Raw genomic sequence first — 25,621 nt, 5'->3', positions numbered from 1 at the left:
AGCTTGATTACTAGAAGAGAAAACGAAAGTAAAAAATATATTTTTCGAATTTCGCGCCGAAACCCCACGCCGGTACCTCTGGCAGCCCGCGGGTAGCCCGAAGTGAGAAATCGAAGAGGCCCAGTGTGATGTCACGGATTTAAAAATATTATTTCACATTTGTGCCGTTGGGCCCTACTAAACGTAGTTGAAACTCGCCAAGTTTAGTGTTTACTCTTTTACGATACGATGCAGTCCATTTTGCCGATAAAAAATTAACCATAGGCGCCACCAAAATCCATGACGTCACTGTGAGTTGGTGGGGGAACTTGACAGTGCCGTCGCCACCCGTCTTTTGTTTTTGCTGCTTTTATGGCTTCTCACGATGAGAGGGTTTCTTGGCATTGTGAAGGCGAATGTATACTAGTACAGTTCAAATTATGTCTATCTTCAGTGTCCTATAACATTGGAGGCGAACAGCAAACTAGGTCCGGCAAGATTTCTTGACTGGATTCTGCCGCTCCTCGAGCTTTGGTGAAGCCATTGTATTGCGCAAATAAAGCAAACACAAAGAACAGAAGACCACGGGCTGATTTATTGCATTCCCATAGAAGACAAAAAAAAAAAAAAAAAAAAAAAAAAAAAAAAACTCCAGCTGAAATCGATGAAAGACCTGAGAGAGTTGGGGCTGAGACACTGTGCTCAGCACTATATATCGCGTGAGGGGGTTTGGGAGGAGCGTCGGACTCCCAAATTTCTCGCTATCTTCAGTATCGGCGCACAGATTTAGACTGCACTATTTGTGGGATTGGCCCACGTTTTGACACATGACGAAGTGGTAAATAATTTTGAATAATTTCAGGGGTTTTACATGCAAAAACTACGATCTCATTATGAGTCACCGTTGTGGGGAAAAAGCGTCCGTGGCGTAATGATCACAGTATCAGGCTTCTGTGCTACGAATATTTTTTAGTTAGTTAGTTATTTATTTCAGAAACTGGCAGTTTCGCCCGACGGGTGAACCACTGACAGCGACAGCAAAGTTGAGCGTTGTGATTGGGCTGCTCGGACGGTGTTCAAAGCATACGTGGGGGCGACATCTTGGCGCGACGCAGCACTTAAGACTAATGCTGCTGGTCAAACTGGACGCCCCGTCCAGCATTCCCACGCCCAAGCGGCACCAGTGAGACCACGCCAGTTGCGCATTTGACATATTGCCTGGTGTGCTTCTTGCGGCATACGTACACGCTTTGTTTTCGCATAAAATGCGGGGGAACAGGCCAGCGAGCTTTCCCGGACTTCTGTTCTTTGTGCTTGTTTAATTTGCGCTACAATGGCTTCACCAAGCATCAACCAACTTGCCCGAGAACGAGTTATTTTGAGCTCCCTCGAGCCTCTAAGAACGGCATGAGAACACATGACGCGAACACCAAGCGATATAGATCCAGTACAGTTTCCTGACTGGATTCCGGCACTCCTTCAAGCCTCTATAGGGTCTACGTATCAGCACTGGACGCAAACATCAAGCTAGATATACCCGAGAAAATTCCATGACTTAATTCTACCACTCCGTTGAGCCTCTGCGGCCGGCAGCATTTATGACTGGATTCAGCCGCTCCCTTTCAGCCTCTAGGTCGGCAATTTCATGGCTGCACTCTGCCGCTCGTTCAAGCCTCTAGGATCGATAGAACAACACTGGACGCGAACATCAACCTAGATCCGCCAAAGTTTCATGTCTGGATTCTGCCGCTCCTTCGATCCACTAAGGTCTGCGGGACAATACTGGACGCGAACATCAAGCTAGGTCGAGCAGTTTCATGACTGAATTCTGATGCTCCTTCAAGCCTCTTGAGTCGACAGCGCAACACTGCAATCTAACTTGTCAGACTTGCTTGGAAATGCTTCGTCGGAAACTGTAAACGGTGTTCCACTCTACCATAGTGTGTGGCGGAGAAGGCCATCCATTATTCGGGTGGTGGTGGTGGGTTGTAGCAGCGGGTTTAGCCTGGCGATCAAGGCCGGCAATTGCGCCGTCCGAGCGTATCTTACAATATCACTGCGGAGTTTCACCACATGTCCATCAAACCAGTCTCGCTTAATTAAGAATGCGATAAGGAGGCGTGAAGTTTCTTTGCGGACTATAACTGCTTCTTCGGGGAACACAAGATGTTGCAGGCACGCATGCGGAAGATCCTTTTTTTTTTTTTTTTTTTTTTTTTTGAAGATTCCCCAGAAATGCATCCCTTTCATCTTGGAGCTTCGGGCACGACCAGAGAAAGTGTTCAATGTCTCCTGTCTCGTCGCATGCCATACAGTTCGAAGAATTGATACCCCCCCCGTCTTAAATAACCATGCATGCTAGCGTACTAGCAGATCCTGTCCTTATTCGATATAGAAATGAGGCTTCCTCTCGACGAAATCTCTTGGTTACGCAGGGCATATGTGATGGAACCCAAAGTGACCCAAAGTGATTTCAATGTCAGATTTTTTAGCTTGATTACTCTTTGGGGCCTTCACTTTCGGAGGACGATAGAGCGCCGCGTATGCAAGAGCATCAGCTTTTTTGTTGCCAGCAATACCAATGTGGGAGGGAATCCGCTGAAACTTTACTGTGAAGCCTTTGGCGCCGAGTTCTTTCACGAGGGCTAGTGATTTGCGCGGGAACTTGATGGCAGGCAGACTACAGTAGAGTTGTTGTAACGCGGCCTTTGAGTCCGTAAGTAGAGCCACATTCTGTGGAGGCAAAATCTTTAGTTTGCGCAGAGCAGCAGCTATTGCCAAGCCTTCCACAACTGTCGACGAGGCTATACAGTCCAGACGGCCAGACCACGTATATCTCAGAAAGGAAATATAAAATACAGCTGCGCATCCGTCTTCGTCTACTCTGACAGGGCCATCTGTGTTTACTTGTAGGTGATTCGGGTAGGTCGTGTTCAAATGTTCTAGAACTATAGTGACTCAGCTTCTGCTGATGTAATGTAACTAGAAATGGTTTTAGGCGCAAAAATTTAGACACGCACGACAGAATAAAAGACACGGACTCTGTCCTCCGTGTCTAAAATTTCGCGTCTAAAACCATTTCTAGTCATGTACCAACTAGCCCCGACAGCAGACGTTACTAAGGAATGTAGCTCTTTGAATGCAATTCTGGTACACTTATGTGATATGTGATATCTTCGAATGTCCAGGGCGGGTCTACCTTTTCCTTCTGTTTCGAGCAGTGCAATCCTAAGACTCGAAGCGTGTTAGTGCTGCATAAAAATGTGAGCGCGCCCTGTTACCTATATGTCTTAAGAGGGGTTTGCCTGGTGAAGACTCACTCAACCGTAGTAGCTGGGTCATGAGAATCTGGGAAGCCTGAAGTCGTAGAGGGCGTGGCTCAGCTTCGTAGAGCACTTTTTTCGTTCTAGGCCAGCTGAGGGACTACCAGGCACAGTCGACAACCTTCTCTGTGTATGGCTTCTATAAGCGCTCGTATTGACTATCTGAGGGTGACATCAGAGGTAGCTGGTATAGGATCCGACTGGTAACCAACGCTGTATGTAGTCCTAGCCCCATCATATGCCAGCGACTCGCTTGAGCACGTGTACAGCCTCTGTGACGATGACGCCACAACGTGGTCAACAGCGCGGCACCAGAATAGCCTGTGGTCTACACGCTTGAATCTACACACTTGAAGCTGAATTTGGACGGTTACTAGATTCGACAAGTCACCAACGTCCGATTTCTCGGCAGCCATTGTTAACTAGCGCTGTATAGCATGACATAATTCCTGACAAAATTAGTCTCCATGGTGGGTTTAGGAGCATAAAAGCAGGTTCATTAACTGTGGCAACTTTACACAGTCTACAACATCGTTACAGGTGAGAACGCGAGCGTCGCGGACGGTGTCTATGGCGAGAGATCTTCGTATATCTTGAGTTCGTGACTAGTTTGTCTGCGAATCGTATGCAAAAGGGGAGCCTTCGGGCCTGCCACGAAAATTGTGACGGCAGAGACAAGTGTGAAGGTATGTATAGGTAGCCGTTGTAGAGGTCCATAGTGTGATGTCGACATTGTGTGTATGGAAGGAGGAGTCACAGCTGTGAGATGCGGACGGATCTGACCTTAGAAAAAACTGTAGGCATGCAGCTGCTGCGCTCGAAGCGCCTGTTTCCAAGTGCAATGAGCCTTCGTTATAACAAACTTATTTTACTCGAATTATCGCTTTATTAGTAGCTTTAGTGCTTTAGACTAGATGATATTACACTTGATCAAATACCACAAGATGATATTAATAGCTGCCCACCACTATCGTTAGAAGTTAATCTATAGCTACACGCTTTGCATGGCAATCGAGATTCGAAACATGAGAGAGAATGTGAGAAAAAGTCAAGGCAGTTTACAGTCTCTCAGTGCGACCTGCATACAGACATCAGCTCGTAGCCTGCATATGCATGTTGGTTGCAACACTCGCGCGCAGCCGCTTCGTATATGCATACGTACGCATGATGCCAAGCCGGAGCCTGTAGTGGACAAATGGCACGTAGAAAAGGAGCCCTGAGACGATGAAAAGGCAGGCGTAGACGTACTCCACCTGTGGGTTCTGGATGATGGGCGCCGCCACCAAGTAGATGGACAACAGCAGCACGATCCACGGAATCACGATGGGAACCTGCTCAAAATAGTCGCCACATTTCCTTCCATTAATGTTCGAATGCAGTAAAGCTGCCATCTCGCTTATTATGTACTTTTTACCCCGAGAATGTATTTACCAAACGTCTCAAGCACAGCAACGATCTCGAAAACTCGCAGTTTGTTAATACTGTAGAGTCTGGAATACCACAGCACCTGGGCTTAATGGTTTCACATGCACTAAACAGGTACAACGAACAAATTTTGGATAAATACAGAAACACAAAGAACATACGTCGTGACTCAAACAAAATTTACAAATTTGTAAAGGGCCACCTGAGCGAAAGGCTCAAGTGTCACCCGAGGCAACGATAATCGGCGTAATAAAAGCAACGGCACAACAGCTCACGCGTCGCTGGTTTAGGATCGAATCCTTGTGCCGTATTTCGTAAACATTTTTACTTTCAATTTTTTTCATTGGCTTACACGAAGTCACACACTAGCTATTGCGGGGATCAGCCACTCGGTGGGACGGATGATATGAAAATAGAATCGGTGCGAAAAAATCCTTACAAAATACAATGCCCGGACTTTAGTTTTCTGGCGACTTCTGCTAAACAAAGCTGATGATAAACGTTATGTTACTTTTGCAGCGGACAGGCAATATAGCTAAAGTGCCCTTAATAGTTATCGTTGTAAGGCAAAGAGCAAAGAGCAAAGCAGAGTACGAAATTCGACCATAGACCTGTCCGAAGCACGGCGCTTGTTCCAGTGGGCAACGGTATATACCAATGACAACGGTGACCTTAAAGGGACACTAAAGGGAAATATGATTTCTTGTGTATCAGTAGATTACCCTTCCACAATACCGAAAACACCACTCTTACCGCGAGAAGCCGCTTGGTAAGCCAGAAAGAAACGAAAAACACAGAGGCGAGTGGCGACGCCACCTTGAAGTTCCCGCACCAGCTCACCGTGACGTCATGGATTTTGACAGCGTCTTCTAGGTCCCAGTTAATTCTTTAGCGGTAAAGATTGACTACATTATGTTCTAAGGGAGCCCAAGAGTGAATATGGCAAGTTTCACGAACTTTTACTGAGCCAACGTGGCTCAAATACGAAAAATTACTTTAGAAGTCGTGATGTCACACTGAAGTGCTGACGTTGGGGCTTCCGCTCGAAATTAAAAAAAAATAACTTTGAGCTTCATTTTCTCTTCTAATAATTGAGTTATTGGAGTGTAATTAACGACAGCGAAGGTTTCGAAGAATACTTTATTAGTCTAAATTGATTTATTGTTTTGCTTTAGTGCCCCTTTAATCCCGGCATGATAAAGCTACATCGGCGCTATACTTGGCACTGGCGGCGCTGGAGTTCCCCGCTGTGCTTTGTGATGGTTGGTAAGAACAACCGGTGTGCGCGTGCATTAGGTGCAAACATGTGCGTAAAAGTGCTGCCTGCGTGCAGAGCCATGCGGCACTGCTGCAGCGCGTGTATACCTTGTAGGGCCTCGGCGCGTCCTTCTTGGTCCAGCGCAAGATGATGAGGGCCAGCATGGTGGCCCCGTAGAACATCCACGCCGCAAAGCTGAAGAAGTCGATCAGGCTGCCGATGTCAGCCAGCGACACCATGCAGATGGACAGGGCGCACTGCAGTGCACAACGATCATCACGCTCTTAGCGGTTTGCCGACGCCCAGCGGCGCACCCCTATACTCACGTTAAGAGCCAGGGCTGGCACCGGGGTGAGTCTCCGCGCGTGTGCGTACGACAGGACTTCGGACAGGTGACCCTCCCGAGCGGCCACGAAACCGATCCTGCGAGAACGAGGAGCCAGCCGTTGATGCACCGCGAGTGCACGGGTGCACACTCGCAACCATGGCTGATGGGTGTGCAGCCGAGGTTGCTCTTGTTTTCTTTTTCATTACCTTGCTTCTTATTCGGGCCTGTAATATTTGCCACGACAGAGGATGAAGGCGACACCTTCTCAGGAGGCACACAACCGTGGAGGCATAAGGAGGCAATGCTGTCCTCTGTGGTACGCTCTTTGTATATGCTACGGCGTTCGTATTCATACTTCGACCCCATTCCAGTGAGTCGAAATGCGAACATTCCAACTCGGTTTATCCACCAAAGACCCTAAGCGATTTTAGTAGTGCCTCGTGCTTGAAACCTAGCTGGCACATTTTACTGGTGGTTGTCAGTACTTGAGTGTACTCTGCTCCTATAATTACCCACGAAAACTGGCACAGCATCCGTCTAGCACACTGCCACGTTCATGCTATGTCCTGTCTGCAAATGACGTGAAAAGGATTTTTCATTGGTTTTCTAAAATAACTTCGGAATAAGGACCAAACTGAAGCCAATGCAGTGCAAGAAACGCTAAAAATTTCAGAATACATCCTCGTTGTCTGTCCATGTAAGCTAAGTTTTTTTAGCTGTAAGAAAGGTACATTAAACAAACACGTATGGTATGTACAATGTGGGATCGCTTTACTGTGCGAATTACGACGTGTTTCGTGACTTTTGACCTTTGATGTGTTCGTTGCTTCGAATTGCATGCGTGATAGCGCACTCCAGTATCGGCCTGGGAACTGTGAATTATTATGTATACTTGACGGCTTCTGCACTAACGACTTCTCTCGCAAAATCGTGGTCTGTATGTCCACCGAACCTCGGCGTGGGTGTGGAATCTTTCGACAGTGGCGTCACACTGAAGGCCTCTTTCATCAATTCGGGGAACCGCGCGTTCTTCGGTTTCGACGTGTCAATATTGAAATCTTCGGTTATTATCATGGACATGTTCTTTTCTGCAGTGTTGTCTAAGCACTGCATAGTAGCGCTTAGAAACGAACGCCAAAGTGTGGGGAAGAGGCTATGAAAACATCACTTAAAACAAGGAACAATTTTGGGGACGACCGCGAGATGTGAATTCACTAACCCCTGCGACAGCGCTTTCAGAAGCGAGCTATAACGACCACTCAGCGAGACCATTTTCGTTATGTATTTTACTGTGACAGAAGTTAGAAACGTGAAACTGGGTTGGATGTGTGCGTCCTTTCCATGACGCCGACGATAACAGCGGCCGTAGTTGTGATGAGGTCGTCGCCTATCGCGTCGTCTTCAGGCCAGCTTGTCATCTCCAGATTCGCCCTCACCATAGGGCAGAGAAAAAAATATTATGCTGATTCCACGCATTGTACGGCGACGTTATGCAAAGCATTGTGTAAGTAGCTGGCTATGCAGCATCGTTTGGAGTTATGCGAAGCGTTGCTATATAATTAGACGAACAAGGCGCGTCTGTGACGCATGCGCGCGTGTGTGTGACAACAGGAAGACGACGACGATAATATGACGGTGATGGCATGAAGACTGATATTTTGTACGCCGGCGAAGAAATGTTACAACCTGGACGCCCTGCGCCAATTCCGAAGGCGGTCGCACAGCGTCTACGAGGAAATGACTACGGAATGTGGGCCGACCCCGAAGGTGGTGCAGACGTCTCAAAGCTAGCGTCTCAAGTAGCTGGCTGCCACGAGGGATGAAGTTGAGAAATTGGCAGGGAAAGAACGATTATGGCCTAATGGCACCGGGCGGTTGTGACGGTAGACCGATCCAACCATCGCGCACGTATTTTTTATTATTATTATTATTATTACTGAAGAGGCCCGAAACGAGACGAGACAAGGACCTACCTTTCACAAAGTGCATGCCTAGGATGAAGCAAATAATGGTTGGGATTAAAGGGAAACTTTGCCCACCACTGCATTGCCCCCGAATTTTGGCCGTTCCTTCACAGTAGGTATGCACTAAAGCTTATAAGGCCGTCAGCTCCCGTTGCAGACAATCAAATTCACAGCAAGACGGCTTATGTAGCACGGCATTGCGAGTCACAATGTATAGCGTCAGTGAGTGCACCCCTGTTCTGTGAATCAAACAGCAAATCGCGACAAAATACATTTATACATACAATTGCCTCGCAGGTACCTCTTGAGAACACAGACCTGCTAAAAGAACAGCGCGTGATAATTGACAGTTATTTCAATACATGAAGTGTTTCTTACGGAGGGCGACAAAAAGTGCGGAGGGTAGTCAAATGAACCCTTGCGCATTTAAGAGAAAACGTTGCCTATATCGCCACCACTGGGGTTGAATTCTAATGACCCTGCGGCAATGTATATTTCCGCTTCGGACGCACAAACCACTGCGTCATCGCGAAATATTTATTATTATTATTGTTGTTGTTGTTGTTGTTGTTGTTGTTGTTGTTGTTGTTGTTGTTGTTGTTGTTGGGATTTGCCACAAGGCATGCATATGTAGAGAAAATGAACAAAAGGGCATTTAAATAAACGGGCGTGCTGTCATACTACAGCACTGTGTTCGAGCATTCGTTGTTGGTTATCCAGCGGAATTCGCGCTTGGTATAATTCGTGCATGGTGTTGCAGAATCTCAGATGGGTGGCATGTATTCTACAAAAGATGACAGTGTAGGATCTGAGAACTGCTGTCAGAGTGAACGAGCCATCACTTCTACATCAGAGGAATCACTGAAGTTAGCAGGTTTTTTTATATATTGCACGGTCACGACATGTCTATCACTGCCAAAATTAGGTCTTTTTATATGGTCTCCAAGCAAACATTAACCGAGGTTTAAATACATTTGGGTGCGCTACAGGAGGACGCGACTAAAAGCACATTGTCGGTAACTCTATGGAACAAATTACACAATTTCTTGCATTCTCGTTAGGTAAGTAATTAATCAATAATAATTAATCAACTCCGCAAGTCTCACATTGAGAGAAAAACTTCCAATGAGGAAATTGTACAGTGTACTTGTAAATGTCCGATTCATTAATATCTAAAGACCCACCTTTAGCGCATTTTTTTCCGCGTCATAAAGAAAGCCCGCAAAATATGAAAAGAACCCGCTGGACTTCCCGCTTGCCCGCCGCGATCGCAGTGCTCTCAATCGCGTCGCGTATGAACGAATAGCGTTCTCAAGCTAGTGCGCTGCCACCTAGAAAGTGTCAAGGCGGCAACGACTACAGGTTTCTCATTCCTCTCATCGGTAAGAAGGGAGTCTGTTGCTTTCGGAAGTGCAACAGAAACCAATTGGTGGCGTGAATTTCCAATTAAGTCAGTGACTGCGTCACTGCCTTGTCACTTTCTCAACGGCAGCGTGCTATAGATTAAAGAAACTGTTCGTTCATGCGTAGCACTTTTGAGACCACTGCGATATCGGGCAGTCACATTGTTTGTTGCATATTTCGCGGGCTTTCTTTATGCCATGAAAAAAATTCATCCTATGGAGATGATTGGCGATAGTAATGCATATTGTCGCAACGTCAGAAACAGAGGTCGCACAGCCCTGATCAAGAGGAATAGCAGGAGGTCGCCTTTTTTAATACAGCGCGCTGCCGCGACTTCTTCTTCTTCACCGCGCCTTGATAGAAACGCGCGTGCCTGCTCGCATATTCCTCCTCTTCATCAGAGTACAGGCGCGGCATTTGCTTCCCTCCGAAGGAAGCATCGTCCCGATGCGTAACTTAAGCATATGAGGGCGGCGTACAAATGGCACAGAGTAAGACACGCAAAACAAAACCACAAAAAACAACAGAAAAGAACAAACGAAACTTAGTTCGACAGATACGGCTTCATCCGCACCACATGCACCACTTCGGGTAAGTGCTTGCGGCGACTGGAGTTACTCTCACTGTCAGGAACGACCTCGTAGGTCACGTCGCTCAGGCGTCGAATCACTCTGTATGGCCCAAAGTACCGTCTTAGCAGTTTTTCAGAAAGTCCACGACGGCGTATGGGTATCCAAACCCATACTTTATCGCCGGGAGTGTAGATAACGGACCTGTGTCGAAGATCGTACCGTGTTGCATCTTGGCCTTGCTGATAGCAGATACGTACGCGGGCAAGCTGTCGAGCTTCTTCGGCGCGCTGAGTAAATTCGACAACGTCGGTAGGTATGTCGTCACACTCGTGAGGCAGCATGGCATCCAACGTCGTCGTGGCTTCGCGACCGTGGACCAAGCTGAAGGGCGTCATTCGAGTAGTTTCTTGTCGAGCGGTATTGTATGCGAAAGTTACGTAAGGCAAAATCTGATCCCAGTTCTTGTGTTCCACGTCGACGTACATGCATAGCATGTCTGCGAGGGTCTTATTAAGCCGCTCGGTCAGTCCGTTGGTCTGGGGATGATATGCGGTTGTTTTCCGGTGGTTTGTACCACTTAGTGTGAGAACCGAGTCAAGAAGTTCTGCAGTGAAGGCAGTTCCCCTGTCTGTGATGACTACTTTTGGGGCACCGTGCCGAAGGACGACGTTCTCGATGAAAAAATGAGCCGCTTCGGCTGCTGTGCCCCGCTGCGTAGCTTTAGTCTCCGCGTAGCGCGTCAGGTAATCGGTTGCGACAATGATCCATTTGTTGCCGGCTGTAGAAGTTGGAAATGGGCCCAGGAAATCCATTCCAACTTGGGTGAAAGGCTGTCCTGGTACCTCGACTGGATGTAAGAGACCTGCAGGCTTGCCGGGAGGTGCTTTGCGTCTTTGGCAGTCGGCGCATGTTTGTACATGATGTTTCACAGCAGCGGGTAGCTTTGGCCAATAGTACTTGCGTCGGAGTCGGGACAGTGTTCTCGTGTAGCCTAGATGACCTGAGGTGGCTTCATTGTGGCATGCTGTTAGTATTTCTTTGCGAAGTGATATCGGTACGACAAGCAGGTACGTGCTGCCGCTGGCAGAAAAGTTCTTTTTATAGAGAACATCATTTCGCAGACAAAACGACGGCAGTCCCCTGGCATAGAGTCGCGGGACGTCTGTACTTCGGCCTTCCAAGAAATTAATGAGTGGGAGCAGCTCTGGGTCGTGGCGCTGCTCCTGTGAAATGGTGACGGCGTCGACGACTCCCAAAAATGCAGCGTCAACGTCCGCGTCATCGGTACCTGCGGGCTCTACGGGTGACCGCGAAAGGCAGTCGGCGTCGGTGTGCCTTTTCCCTGATTTGTAAATTATGGTCATGTCGAACTCCTGAAGCCTAAGACTCCAGCGCGCCAAACGGCCAGATGGATCTTTCAAGTTAGTCAACCAACAAAGAGAATGATGATCGCTGACAACCTTGAATGAACGGCCGTACAAATATGGGCGAAATTTGGTAACCGCCCACACCACGGCGAGGCATTCCTTCTCGGTAGTCGAGTAGTTTTCCTCCGTACGAGAGAGTGTTCGACTGGCGTAAGCGATTACTTTTTCGAAGCCGTCTTGCCACTGCACCAGTACGGCCCCCAGACCAACATTGCTCGCATCGGTGTGAAGTTCTGTAGGGGCTTCCAGGTCAAAGTGCGCAAGAACTGGAGGCGTTTGCAGGCGCTGGCGTAGTTCGTCAAATGCTATTTGCTCATTTTCACCCCACAGAAAGGGAACATCGTCTCGTGTAAGGCGTGTTAACGGGGCAGCAATACGAGAGAAGTTCGCAATGAACCGCCGGTAATAGGCGCACAGCCCCAGGAAGCGCCTCACTGCCTTCTTGTCGGGTGGTGTGGGGAACTTTGCCACAGCGTCTATTTTTTCTGGGTCCGGTCGTACACCCTCGTGACTGACGACGTGGCCGAGGAAGCACAGCTCACTGAAGCCAAAATGACATTTTTCGGGCTTTAACGTCAGGCCAGCTGAGCGTATGGCTTGAAGAACAGTGAGTAACCGGCTTAGGTGCTCCTCGAATGTAGCCGAGAACACTATGACGTCGTCTAAATAGACCAAGCAAGTTTGCCACTTCAGGCCTGATAGTACGGTGTCCATTAAACGCTGAAAAGTGGCTGGCGCTGAGCACAGACCGAAAGGAAGTACCTTAAATTCGTAAAGACCGTCGGGGGTCACGAAGGCCGTTTTCTCACGATCTCTCTCATCGACCTCTATCTGCCAATACCCGCTTCGTAGGTCCATTGATGAAAAATAACGTGCATGCCGCAGCCTGTCCAGCGAATCGTCAATGCGTGGCAGCGGGTAGACGTCTTTCTTCGTGACTTGGTTTAATTTGCGGTAATCGATGCAGAAGCGCAAGCTGCCGTCTTTCTTTTTGACCAAGACCACGGGTGAAGCCCAGGGACTGTTCGAAGGCTGGATCACGTCATCCTCGAGCATCTTGGTCACTTGCTTTTGAATCTCTTCACGTTCCTTTGGAGCTACACGGTAGGGGTTTTGTCGAATCGGCCTCGTGGTATCATCCGTGATTATACGGTGCTTGGTCAGCGGTGTTTGTTTCACTTTTGACGTAGTCGAAAAGCAATCTTCGAACTGGTGTATCAGCTCCAAGAGGCGCTGTCTCTCAGAAGGCGACAGGGTGGAGCTGACGTCGAAAGACAAATGTGTCGAGGCCGGAACGGTCGTGTCTTGACGTTGTAAAGCCAAACAATCGTTTACTTGAATGACTTCGTCGCAGTAGGCAATTGCGGTGCCCTTTTGAATGTGACGGCGTTCGTCGCTGAAGTTCGTCAGAAGGACTTCCGCTTGCCCATGAGTCATGTCGAGTAGGCCTCTAGCAATCGAAATGCCGTGGGTTAGCAATAGTGCAACAATTTGCTCCGCGATCACATCCCCATGGTAGGGCTTCCGGCACGAGACAGATACAAGGCGGCAGGAGCGCGGTTGAATGGTCACATCGTCGGCGAGTCGCAGACGCTCATGTTGCCCGTCATGAGTGGTGTCGGCATAGGGGCTTGCAGAGAACGTCACCATACGGCCCGGAATGTTTATGACGGCGCCGTGATCTCGCAGAAAATCCATCCCTAAGATGAGGTCTCTGCAGCAGTCGGGGATAATGACGAAAGTGGCAACGAAGCTGGAATCACCGATGTGAATTCGAGCGGTACATGTTCCTGTTGGTGTTATTACCTGGCCACCGGCACTTCTTATGTGTGGCCCGGTCCACGGCGTCTTCACTTTCCGAATGCGGTCGGCCAGCTCCTGCCGCATGATTGAGAAGTCTGCGCCAGTATCAACAAGTGCTGTAACGTGATGTCCATCGATGAGAATGCTAATATCGGCACGGGCAACGTCGTCGGCGGTAGTATTCGTCGTCGTCGTATCGTCCTCTTGGGTAGCGTGGGGGGTATTTTTGGCGTCGCGACACTGGGCAACCTTCCCCCCGGAGGTCGCTGCCGTTAGTTTCCCCGGCGCGGACTAGGGGAACGACCACCCCTGACGACGTCAGCGAAACTCTGGCGGTTTGGGGAAGTGTAACGCACAGGGGATGGGGACTGCAAGCGACGACGCGGTGAAGCTGCTTGGCTGGTCGACAGGTGATCACGATTCGGGGCACAACGGTCGTCAAAGCGCAGAGAAGCGGCGGGCGAAAAACTTGCCACCCCAGCCTCTCGATGGGGACAGAAGCGGGCAATGTGGCCAGGTTCCCCACAATGGAAACAGAGTGGTCGACGGTCGGCCGTGCGCCACAAGTCAGTACGGCGAACAGGAGGTCGTCTCACAGACTCTCGTTGCCACCACGGCACGGGAACGGTCCGAGGCTGAAATGGCGGTACCTCCGGTGAAGGGGGAGGACGTCGGACCACGTCGGCATAGCTCAATGGACGTGCCTCAGGGCATGGAGGTGGTGAGGAGAAGGCTTGCCGCAACTCTTGGCGCACGACTTCGGCAACCGAAACGACTGGAGACTCCGTAGGAGTAATGCCGAGGGCTCGCAGCTCTTCACGTAGAATGACTCTAATCATTTCCCGTAAAGAAGGCTGGTCAACACCCTGAGCTGCGGCGCTTATTGGTGTGTTGTTGGGTAGGCGATCAAAGTGGCGGCAACGTTGCTGAAGTGCCCGCTCAATGATAGTCGCTTCTTTGATGAAGTCGTCGACCGTTGTGGGCGGGTTTCGGACAAGGCCTGCAAACAGCGGTTCCTTAATTCCCCGCATAAGGTGACGCACCTTCTTCGCCTCGGTCATATCGGGATCAGCTCGGCGAAACAGACGGGCCATATCCTCCGCATACATGACGACAGATTCGTTCGGCTGCTGTACGCGAGCCTCAATAAGTTGTTGCGCGTAATCGCGCCGGTCCGAACTTGCGAATGAATCGAGGAGCTGACGCCGAAAATTGCCCCACGTGTGGAAGCTCGCTTCCCTGTTCTCGTACCACGTGCGAGCACTCTTTTCGAGCGCGAAATAAGCATGGGTGAGTTTCTGTCGCTCGGTCCAGTGATTGACATCAGCGACGCGCTCGTACTGATCGAGCCAGTCCTCGACATCTTCGAAAGCATCACCATGGAAGGTTGCGGGAACGTGAGGCTGTTCAAGAGTCACCTGGGAAATGCTCGGCGCCGTCTGAGAAGAAGGAAGAGTGGCCGATGGTGTTGGAACAGCCATGCTGGTGGGAGGCGCAACGGGAGGGAATTCCGGGCTCAGGCCGAGCAGGCGCCGACTGAATCGATGGACTGGAGTCGTGACGAGAAGTGGAGCTTCCGGACTGGGTGTACGAGTCCTTATAGGGGTTGAACGCATGAGGTTCAAGGCGCCAGCACCTCCACCAGTGTCGCAACGTCAGAAACAGAGGTCGCACAGCCCTGATCAAGAGGAATAGCAGGAGGTCGCCTTTTTTAATACAGCGCGCTGCCGCGACTTCTTCTTCTTCACCGCGCCTTGATAGAAACGCGCGTGCCTGCTCGCATATTCCTCCTCTTCATCAGAGTACAGGCGCGGCAATATCATTCTTTCTCGCAACAGATATTCAGTTAGTGACTATACGTGATGGATTCTCGCGATGGTGGAATTAACGAGACAGAGACAGGGTTGTATGATATAGGGTTCCTCGATGCGTGCGCCCCCCTCCGCCGCCCTGGAGGGTGGAGTCATTCTGTGAAGGGGTGAATGCCGCCTTTCGACCGGCGGCCGCCATTGCGCTCCCCACGCATCGTCGCGGCTGGTTGAGTGAGACACGTGTGCGGCGTCTTCTAGGGCAAAATGCTCGGGTATTGCATGCCACAGTGCACAAACCATTCATGAAATGACTGGAAGATGTTCAGATTTCCGAAAGATCTGAAGAGGCGACTCCTGTGGTTGGTAAAGATCAGGCGCGACAAGTGGCAACCCACGGACCGTTCCTGTTTGTGCAGCGTAAGTTATGCCCTTTCTGTGTTTGTGGGAGTGGAAGCTGTGTGACACGGGCACTTTTGATCACGATCGAGCCTTATCCGGATCGAATTTCTCGATCGTGATCAGCTCCCTTGCGCAAGCTGCAGAAGGAAGCCGATCATTGTTGAGAAATCAGATCCCGATCGGGCTTAATCGCAATCACCAGTGCACCGTGTGTAATAGTCGTTCATTTGCACGCTATTTCCCGTAGCGTTTGTCCGTCTTGTAGTCTTGATATCTGGCATGTAAACGTGCGTGTTTAACTCGTTCGTTTCTGGATAGCACAAAATGCGCTGTTCTTAAACGCTTGTTGTGCATGAGCTGCAAGTGCGTAAAGATCTGCGCCTACCCTTTTAAATGCGAAGCATTTCTTAGCGAACTTCGGTGACTTTGAGCGTATCTATCTATCTATCTATCTATCTATCTATCTATCTATCTATCTATCTATCTATCTATCTATCTATCTATCTATCTATCTATCTATCTATCTATCTATCTATCTATCTATCTATCTATCTATCTATCTATCTATCTATCTATCTATCTATCTATCTATCTATCTATCTATCTATCTAGCCGCCCACGACTTTGTGCTCTCCTGGCCGTTTCGTTAATGGGATGTATACGAAAATTGGTATGCCACAACATGACTGCATGACGAACATAAATGACAGGCCATAACATGAAAATCATGACATGCATTTCATGAGCGGCATGATTTACGTGCGACGGTCTTGGTGCTCTCCTAGCCCTTTCGTTAATGGGATGTATGCTAAAATTGGTATGGCACAACATGACTGACTGCATGACGAACATGAATGACAGGTCATAACATGAAAATCATGCCATATCATGCCATCATGCCAATCATGAAAAGCCATATGTAGAGCCCCAAATCATCTGACATGTATTCAACAATTTTTACTCATCTGCACATTTACAGGACGGTAAACTAAATAAAAAAAAATTCAGAATACCCTGCGTTGCAGCATGCAGTCCGTAAATGGGGTAACTCATGACTGATTCGAAAACATGAATGTTTTTTACAATTTTGTTGAAGGCACAAAACACAGACACAACGAAATGCGATGGGACTCGTGTGTGTGTGTGTGTGTGTGTGTGTGTGTGTGTGTGTGTGTGTGTGTGTGTGTGTGTGTGTGTGTGTGTGTGTGTGTGTGTGTGTGTGTGTGTGTGTGTGTGTGTGTGTGTGTGTGTGTGTGTGCGTGCGTGCGTGCGTGCGTGCGTGCGTGCGTGCGTGCGTGCGTGTGTGTGTGTGTGTGTGTGTGTGTGTGTGTGTGTGTGTGTGTGTGTGTGTGTGTGCGTGCGCGTGCGTGCGTGCGTGCGTGCGTGCGTGCGTGCGCGCGCGCACGTTTAACCAATATATAGCCGAACAAGACGCTATCTTAAGCTGTTTACGCAGCTGGCCTGGATGGTAGCCTTCCGCTGCCAGCGAGACCGGCTGCAAATTCCGCTCTAAAAATAAAGATTACAAAACGTACATCGGAGACCTTCACGCTACCGATGCGAAAACTTTGTGTTCTCGTCATATCGTTAAAGTACCACACGTTTTACATACCGAACTCTACGTGCAGCTGCGCAAAGTACGCGAAGCCTGCGCGTGGCCTTCGAAACGCATGGCGCGCACACCGGTACGTCTGAAAGCTGAGAAGCGCCTTCTGCGGCAATAGGGCTTCTCTCTCGCACTTTCGTTTGGACACGCTGCGCCATCCAGTTGAGCTGCCGAGGAGTCCGCGCGTAACCACAGAGACGAGAAGCTTGGCACGCCGGTGCCTGCAGACGCTGAGAATTGTTCCCTCGCTTGCCGTACACTCAGTGGCGCATACTCGGTGACCCAAGTGGGCGCGAGGTTCGTTGAAGAGTGGCACATACCCAGTGCATTCATGGCACAGCTAAAGCGCTGGCGTGAAAGACGTTCATCGAAAAGCGGCACATTCCCAGTGCACTTGTGGCGCAGCCTGCTAAACCATCGGGTTGCTGTCCTTGAGGAACCCTTGTGTCGTTGGTTCTATTCCGCTCAGCGTTTAAGGGATCTTTTTCGTCATTGTTGAGCGACACATTCCCAATGACACATATCTAGTTACCTAAGTTGACGTCAAAGACGTTCATTGAAGAACTGCACACACCTACTACACCCAGTGACCCCAAGTTGGGATCAAAGAGGTTCATTAAAGACTAGCACAGACCAAGTGACACATACCCACGTCGGCGTCAAAGAGTTTCTTTGAACAGGGGTGCTTAGCCAGTCGCGCATCTACAGTGACCTATGTCGCGTGAAAGATGTTCCTTGAAGAGCGGCACGTATTCACCAAGTTGGTCCGATGGATGGTTTCGAAACCTGTTGCCTCACCACAGGAGCCCGACCCATTCGAGCACTGAATTGACCCGGTAACCCAGGTAGGCGGGAAATGCATGATTAGATAAAAGCATTGATAGATACATAGATCCCGGAAAATGCGTCAAGTACGAGGTCTACCAAACGTGACACTGTTCAGTGGTGTCACGTAGCACAGCACGCATCGCTCAGTGCTCATTTTCCAAGAAGCAGCGGCATCATCCAAACGTACCATATCATATAACATGAGTGAACATTGCTGCAATTCGACTCTCCTTCGTCGTCTAATGCTGGTCTCAGTTAAAATTTCGGTGTTGCAACCGCGCTTCTCCGTTTCACGATTCTTTCGCGGTGTTTCTCGCAATTATACCGAAGACAGCAGCATATATACGACGACGAAACAGCAGGTGATTAGCAGCAATGCTTACGCATCCTTTAGATAACTCCCACAGGAGATTCTGCGTGTAATTTTTACGCTCCAACCACATCTAGTTTTGTGGACGCAGCAGGTTTCTGCGAGGGCCAAGGCAACCCCGCTTACAGTGACTAGGAGACACGTAGGTCAGGTCATGTCCGCCTTTCACTGCTCTGGCCTTCATAGCTATAAACTACGACGGAGCACTCACACTTGACAAGGCCTTCCTTTGCTGAAACGCTTAGCCCGTGGACAGTATACAGGCTGTTTCAGCGAACACCTTGAAACATTTTTACAGCGGAGCTGTTATACGCTAGTTTCCAGCGGATCGCTGCGTGCATAGACCGAGCGCGTAGACCAAAAACGCCATAGCCTCGATACAAAGCAAAAGCGTATCGCCGCGGTGTGCCCCAGTTGCGTTTAATAGCCAATGGGTGTGTCTCTTTGGCTGGTGACGTCACGCACTGCATAGTCACGTTATCGCAGTTGCGTTCCGGCTGTGTGATGGGTAGGCCGCGTATTGTGCGGACCGAGGAAGAACAGCACGCCTACGAAGAACGACGTCGTGAGCAAAAACGGGAATGGGCGCGAAGGCGGCGGGAGGCTGCCAACGCCTTCGCGCCCACTCCCGCTCAAGCGTCGTTACAAAAGCCATGGCCGTCTACCATAGCGACCACAAAGCTATAGTCACTTTAGTGACAAAATAGTAAAGACGGTAGAAAATGGCAATCCATGTGGTATGTGTCTTTATTTAAATCAATATACTCTAATTATCACCATATATATACAGCTCCGCTGGTCATCCACCATCACAGAGTGGAATGGCACAGATTTTTTTTTTTTTTAAAGGTTGCCTGTGGCAGATAGCACGATTCTAGTTCATGAGCTAGCTGGTCTGCAGAGAAGAGGTGGACATTACTTGTACCAAAAATTGAAATGCATTATCAACTAATTATCAAAATTAACTAATTAAGTTTTTAACTAATTACCTTATGACCCATATTGCAATTCAGAAATTCTAACCGTGGAGTTCGCAAGGCGGATCCACTTGGAACGAATTCTCAGGATGACATCAGTTTCGAGATATTAATTCCCGAACTTTGCGGGGAAATGCACTGGTGTTCCAGTTACTTTCTTAACAAAACGAAGTTTTATGCATTGACGCACAAAAGTAACTAGAACGCCAATGCATTTCTCCGCAAAGTTCGGGAATTAATATCTCGAAACTGGTGTCATCCTGAGAATTCGTTCCAAGTGGTTCCGCCTTGCAACCTCCACGGCTAGAATTTGTAAATTGCAATGTGGGCCATTAGGTAATCAGTTTAAAACTTTATTAGTGAATTTTTGTTAGTGAAGTAGTGATAGGGCGCACGCGGGAGCTGATCTGCGGCGGGTTCGAAGGCTGCTCGAGATGGTTTCGCATGCGCTGCGTTCTCGCGCGCCAAGTTTGCATTGAAGCGAGAGGCAGCCCGAACGGGAATTTGAAGGGAACTCATCACGCCAGCGTTCCGACAGCGATTGTCCGCGGTCATCGAGTGAAATGCATTCGTGTGCGCGCGTGACAACGTGCTTATTAATTTCGTTAAGAAGCAAATGTTTACCGGAGTTTATGCAGCTGATAAAACTATCAGGTATACTTCGTATAGCTGTCTAATAATTTGTTATCGCAATCAATGCTTCGCCTTTCGGGCGAAACTGCGACTTTTTTGTTTTCTTTATATTTTTTTTTTCTTGGTTCTTTCCAATGGTTGTAATTGGGAGTGTGAGTTGTGTACAAGGCCGGGTTACGCACGCAAAAAACGCGGTACGACGGGAACGGAGTGCTGGGCACGTCTGCGCGGGTCGCCCACAAGGGCATCGTGGACCACGTGCTGCCCACGTGACATGTCTTTGAGAACAAACCAGTGCCAATTAAGGTGCTCCATGCTGCATTAGATAACTCACCTGGCCGTGGTGAAGGTGGTGCCATTGCCAGAGCCGAACGTGGAGGCGGCGACGAAGAGCGAGATGAGCACTGCCGCTGGCCCCAGCACGTGGTTGCCGAACCGCTGCACGGGAGACACACGACGCGTCCGTCAAGGACAGCTCTCGCGCAAACGCGTCTACGCGACAGGTCTCTTCGATTTGGCTGCACTTTCTGCACTAGTTCAGGGAGTGCAGCACTTTTCGCCTCGAGTTGACAGTGCAGTGTGCGTCGCCTGCACCGCGTTCTTCGATTTCACTTCGTGCAAGGCAGGTTCAGAACGCGTTCATGGTTCTCCTGCGTTCGCTACTTTGGAAGTGCAGGCGTGGTGAACGTACTCAGTATACAGTCAACGTGGCGCGCAGCGCGAGTTGATTCATGGCGCGCGAACGTAAATATCTGCCGCTTTGGTTATAACGGTTGCTCTAGCTGGCCTAATAATTTGAGGTACAAGTTCGATGCCTGAAGGGTTGAGAGATGGCACGTTAGTTGTGAGGAATAAGAATGTACAGAACGAGTGGCCAAGAAAAGTCGCGTCATGCTGAATACGCCGGTTCGTGACAGCCCACCCGGGCTAAGGAGCATTGTGCTGGGTCGGTCCAACTACTGCTCACCGGTGACGTTTGTGGTTTGCGGGTCTTGATTCACCCCAGCGATACATCGCTTGTAGCAGCGTCACTGTCGGACGAGGCTGACACGTGCAGCTCAGATGCGTCATCACGTGCACACGCGGAGCACAATCCCCCTTTGTTTGCGCTGATCTGCGACCCTCGTACACCGAGTGCCGCTACCAGGTTCGCTCATGCGGAACGCGACTGGTCTTGTGGCGCCTGCATAACCATTTCCGTTTTCATAACAACCTGCTTAGCAGCGAAATGACCACGGTATATGCACTCCATGCCGCTGTGTTCGCAGCGTCAGTTATAATGATTACGGGAGGAAAGAAGTAAAACAAAGACGTTCGCGAACTCGTACGTGTCACGTCACGCGACGGCGCTGAAGCGCGCCCAGATGTACAGGTTCGACGTGCGAAGGATGCAGCATTCAGCCACGCGCATCGCGCATACACAGGCCGATGAGCTCAGAGATGCTTTCTGTCTCGGTCTCTCTGCGACACGTAAACGCATGCCCTGCTTCATCTATTTTCACCCCTCACAGCATGTATGCCAATATATGCAGTGCTTTCTTTTCTTTGCTCTTTTTTACTTTATTTATTTATTTATTTATTTATTTATTTATTTATTTATTATTTATTTATTTATTTATTTATTTATTTATTTATACATACTGCGCAACCATAAGAGGGTTATCGCAGGAGTTGGGTACAAAAATCAAAGGTGCTACCACGTGGACTTAAAGGACGTAAAGAAAAAAAATGTATAAATGTTACTCGAACTACACATTAATTATCTGTCCAGGCGGATATCATTTGCACAAAAAAATCGCTCCATTAACTAATTCAACTAATTGCATTAACTTCCTAGTTACTGTACTAACTTTACGGCGCTTGTTCATATCGGAAAGTTAAAGGGAATCGTCATAAAAGTCCAGTTCCGTTTTTCTACAATTCGATATGGCCACGTAGACTGAAATAACTGGCATCAAATAATTTATCACATTTACCTGCTTACGCATGTAGCACCGCGAAGCGCGGCTCTCTGTCTAATCCCTATGTCACGTAAAAGCGTGGCGTAAAATGAAGCTGGCCGTCGCAGTTCCCCTCTTCCGACCATCTCACTCCGATTGGCGCTGTGCGCCTCTCCTGAATGGATACATAGTCACTTCACCAGCAGGCACCAGACGGACCACTTCATCGCGCCGTACAGCCAAGCTTCGGTTTACGCCGCGTCACAGCTAGGGTGGTCACACTGCGAGCCGCGCTTCGCAGTACTGCGTGCGTAATCAGGCGAACTGAACGAATAATTTGACGCCAGTTATTTCGGTCAACATGCTCATTTTGAAATTTAGAAACACACCTTTGTGACGATTTCCTTTCACTTTCCAATATAAACATGTGCTGTAAGATCGGTAACTATAAGAAGTTAATTAATGCAATTACTTTATTAGCCAATGAATAGTTTTTCTTGCAAATGATGTCTGCCTGGGCAGATAATTCATCTGTAATGAAGCAATTCGACTAACCTTTGTGGGCTTATTTCCAAACAAAAGTTCTCGAAGAAATCTGTATATTGTACAAAACCGGCGTTACATTGGGCCTTTGGCGCAGCTTTAAATCTAGTTTTCGGGTTGTCCAGGCCTTTTTTTACACGACTTTTTAAAAAGTACGAGCATGGGCTCTAGACTATGTGATTATGTGTTTGGCCTTTTCCCTCTGTCGTCATCGTCACTCATCCTGTCCCACTTTCTTCCCCTTCCCCCAGCGCTGGCAGAGGAATGTATACTTCAGGCCGACCTTTCTGCCTTTCTTATCCTTAAAGATTATAAACTCTATCTCGGCTGACAGGTGTATAGATAGAGGCAAGGTGCATGGCCTTATACAGGGCGGTTTTTTTTTTCGTTTTTTTTTTTTAGATGCACCAAATTTTTAAAGATCGCCTGGGTCAGATAGCACAATTCTGATCCTTGATATAAATTACTCGATGAGGAGGCCATTACTTCTACGAGAAATCAAAATGCCTAATTGAATAATTAACATAATTACCCTAACAAACTTTTCATTTAATTATTTTACGGTACATATATAAATCTACGCATTATAGCCGGTGAATTAGCAAGGCGTATCCACTTGGAACGAACTCTCTGGACTGGACCAGTTTTGAGATATTAATTTTCATAGTGTCTGACGAAATGCATTGGTGTTCGAGATACTTTTGTGCTTCAATGCACGGAACAGAGTTTTCTGAAAAGAAGTAACTGGAGCGCCAATGCACTTCGTCGGACACTTTAAAAATTAATATGTCGAAACTGGTGCAGTCCAGAGAGTTCGTTCCAAGTGGGTACGCCTTGCTAACTCACCGGCTATAATTCGTAGATTTATATACGTGCCGTAAAATAATTAAATAAAAAGTTAGTTAGGGTAATTATGTTAATTATTCAATTAGGCATTTTGATTTCTCGTAGAAGTAATGGCCTCCTCATCGAGTAATTTAGATCAAGGATTAGAATTGCGCTATCTGACACAGGCGATCTTTAAAAATTTGGTACATCTAAAAAAAAAAAAAAACGAAAAACACCCGGTATATCTACCAGCTCTATCGAATTGCAAATCAGACTTTGGCATCACATCTTCAACATCGGTTAGATCGTCAGTTTCATGGAATTCATTAACCACATGGTCAGCTCCCAAGAAACATCAGGGCGAGTCGACCGACCTGCAACGCACTCGCTTTCGGGTCGATGGAGTGTTTCGCATATTTTGCGGAGATGCCGAACGAGTTTCAAGGAGCAAAGAAAAAAATCCGTACCACAGCGACGGCTTCGGAAGCGAGCAGTTCTGTGGCAGACATGACGCTCATGTAGGACACGTTGATGAGAACGTAGCAGAGAGTCACCAGGGGAATCCCGATCAGGATGGAGCGGGGCAGGTTTCTGCAAACCACACAGGGGAACCACGGGAACTCTTCACTATAGCCAACTGAATTTCATCTCGTTTGCGCAGTTCGTCCGCTACATTTTTCCATCTTTCACTAAGGCAATTGCCAAAGTTAAAACATTTTGGCACTTACACGTAAGGGTTGATCAACTCTTCCGTAATGTAGTTCAAGTTATTCCTGGAACATCAAAACAACGATATTAGTCATCGAGATTCTCGTTTTCCTCTTTTTTTCTCTTTTTTTGAGTAGGGCAGTCTTATACTTAATGCAGTTTCCTATTATCTTTCCTACCGGCACATTTCTCTTCACGTTATGCGTCAGCGGTTTCTACTCAAGCGACGCTTGTTTTGTGAGCATGCGCAAAAGCCTAGCGCCTAAGCCTACCACTAAATGGCCAAAACTGTCCAGACCATCCGTCGTAAGCCCACAGTCCGGAGTAAAAGGCAGTGGCAACGTCAGACACCGAGGAGGTAGTCCCTTGAAAACCGGTGGCCAGGTACTGCGTGTGGCCTGCGCAGCGGAAAGGTGTGCGAAAATCAGGAGCTGCATTTGTGACACCCTGCCATCGCGCAATAGACAGACCGTCTTGTCCTCGATCTCGACAATACTTACTCTGATTGGGCGGTAAAGGTTAAGGAGGGGCGCCGTTTAGGTTCTTGAAACCGCCTTCGCCTCCACCCTCACTTTTCTTTACTGACATAATATCGCGCATACATTCAAGTTCGCATATCGCGTAATTCCGGATCAGGCAAGCAAGCCAGAAATATTTTAGTCGGTCATCTAAGCATTCGCAGCCATACGAAGAAACAGACAGTAAAGCAGAAGAGAGCGCGGGGGAAATTAATTGTTACGTTTAATTGAAATGTAGAAACGATAACGTCAGTGGAAATGAAAGTTGACAAGTTTCAGGTCCATTAGATTCACCGTGCACTTCGGGAACTGTAGTTGCCGCCAGTTCAGTGCCATTTCTTGCTCGTGCGGAACCAGCACGGCACCTGTTGCACTACACCTTTCTTACGAGTGCAGGAAATGCTGTGAACTGCACGAAGCCTGCACTGAGTGAGAACGAATGGCGACGTGCAGGCACCGCCATGTTGAACTGGTAGCGAAGGGCGGCACCTCGTGAACAGAAAGTGTAGTCGAATCGAATGGACTTGAAGCTAATTATACGTGCCGCAGGTGCCGCTCCGCATGGCTGTGACCAACAAAAAATTGAGACCCTCGGACTCTTCTCGTTCTAAGCATTTTTCGGGGTTTTCGTTTTTGATGTATCGAGCCTCCACGCATGGAGAGACCAAATTCAGCCGCTTACTACGTCCAGAAGCGTATAAAACGAAGCCAAACAAACGCTTTTAGAGAACTAACTCTGTATGGTCAACAAAGAAAATTGTCCCGAAATATAATCTGTTAAAAGAGCAGTCAGTCGGCTGTACACTGCTATTAAGAATGCGCGGCGAGTACAGAATGAGAGGTCTGTTTCACCAAGTTACACAACCAATTTGATTTGGTGTCTTGTAGAACTCAGTGCAAGAAACATGCTTCATGTGTGCGTAAGTTTGTACGCTAAATAGTATTTCCTCAAATCATATTTTATATCATTTCGACAA

The 25,621-nt window shown here is 48.4% G+C and overlaps 1 protein-coding gene and 1 long non-coding RNA gene across 2 annotated transcripts in view; both read right to left on the bottom strand.

The window, feature by feature from the left end:
• LOC119435930 (b(0,+)-type amino acid transporter 1-like) overlaps nucleotides 1-25,621 on the bottom strand; it is a 144,862-nt gene that overhangs the window by 31,137 nt on the left and 88,104 nt on the right. Inside the window, 7 exon segments of the mRNA XM_037702632.2 lie at nucleotides 4,465-4,633; nucleotides 6,093-6,242; nucleotides 6,312-6,408; nucleotides 20,442-20,545; nucleotides 23,886-24,009; nucleotides 24,147-24,191; nucleotides 24,425-24,524. Coding sequence (XP_037558560.1) covers nucleotides 4,465-4,633; nucleotides 6,093-6,242; nucleotides 6,312-6,408; nucleotides 20,442-20,545; nucleotides 23,886-24,009; nucleotides 24,147-24,191; nucleotides 24,425-24,524 — 789 coding nt within the window.
• On the bottom strand, nucleotides 597-4,451 carry LOC125942667 (uncharacterized). Its single transcript, XR_007465299.1, has 2 exons — nucleotides 1,916-4,451; nucleotides 597-1,761 (listed from the first exon to the last, which is right to left on the bottom strand). It is a non-coding gene; the product is annotated as an uncharacterized LOC125942667 (long non-coding RNA).

The sequence above is a fragment of the Dermacentor silvarum genome, chromosome 1, assembly GCF_013339745.2.
Source record: "Dermacentor silvarum isolate Dsil-2018 chromosome 1, BIME_Dsil_1.4, whole genome shotgun sequence".
Lineage (NCBI taxonomy): Eukaryota > Metazoa > Arthropoda > Arachnida > Ixodida > Ixodidae > Dermacentor > Dermacentor silvarum.
The sequence above is the reverse complement of the archived record's forward strand: the minus strand, read 5'-3'. Positions and strand labels throughout refer to the sequence as shown.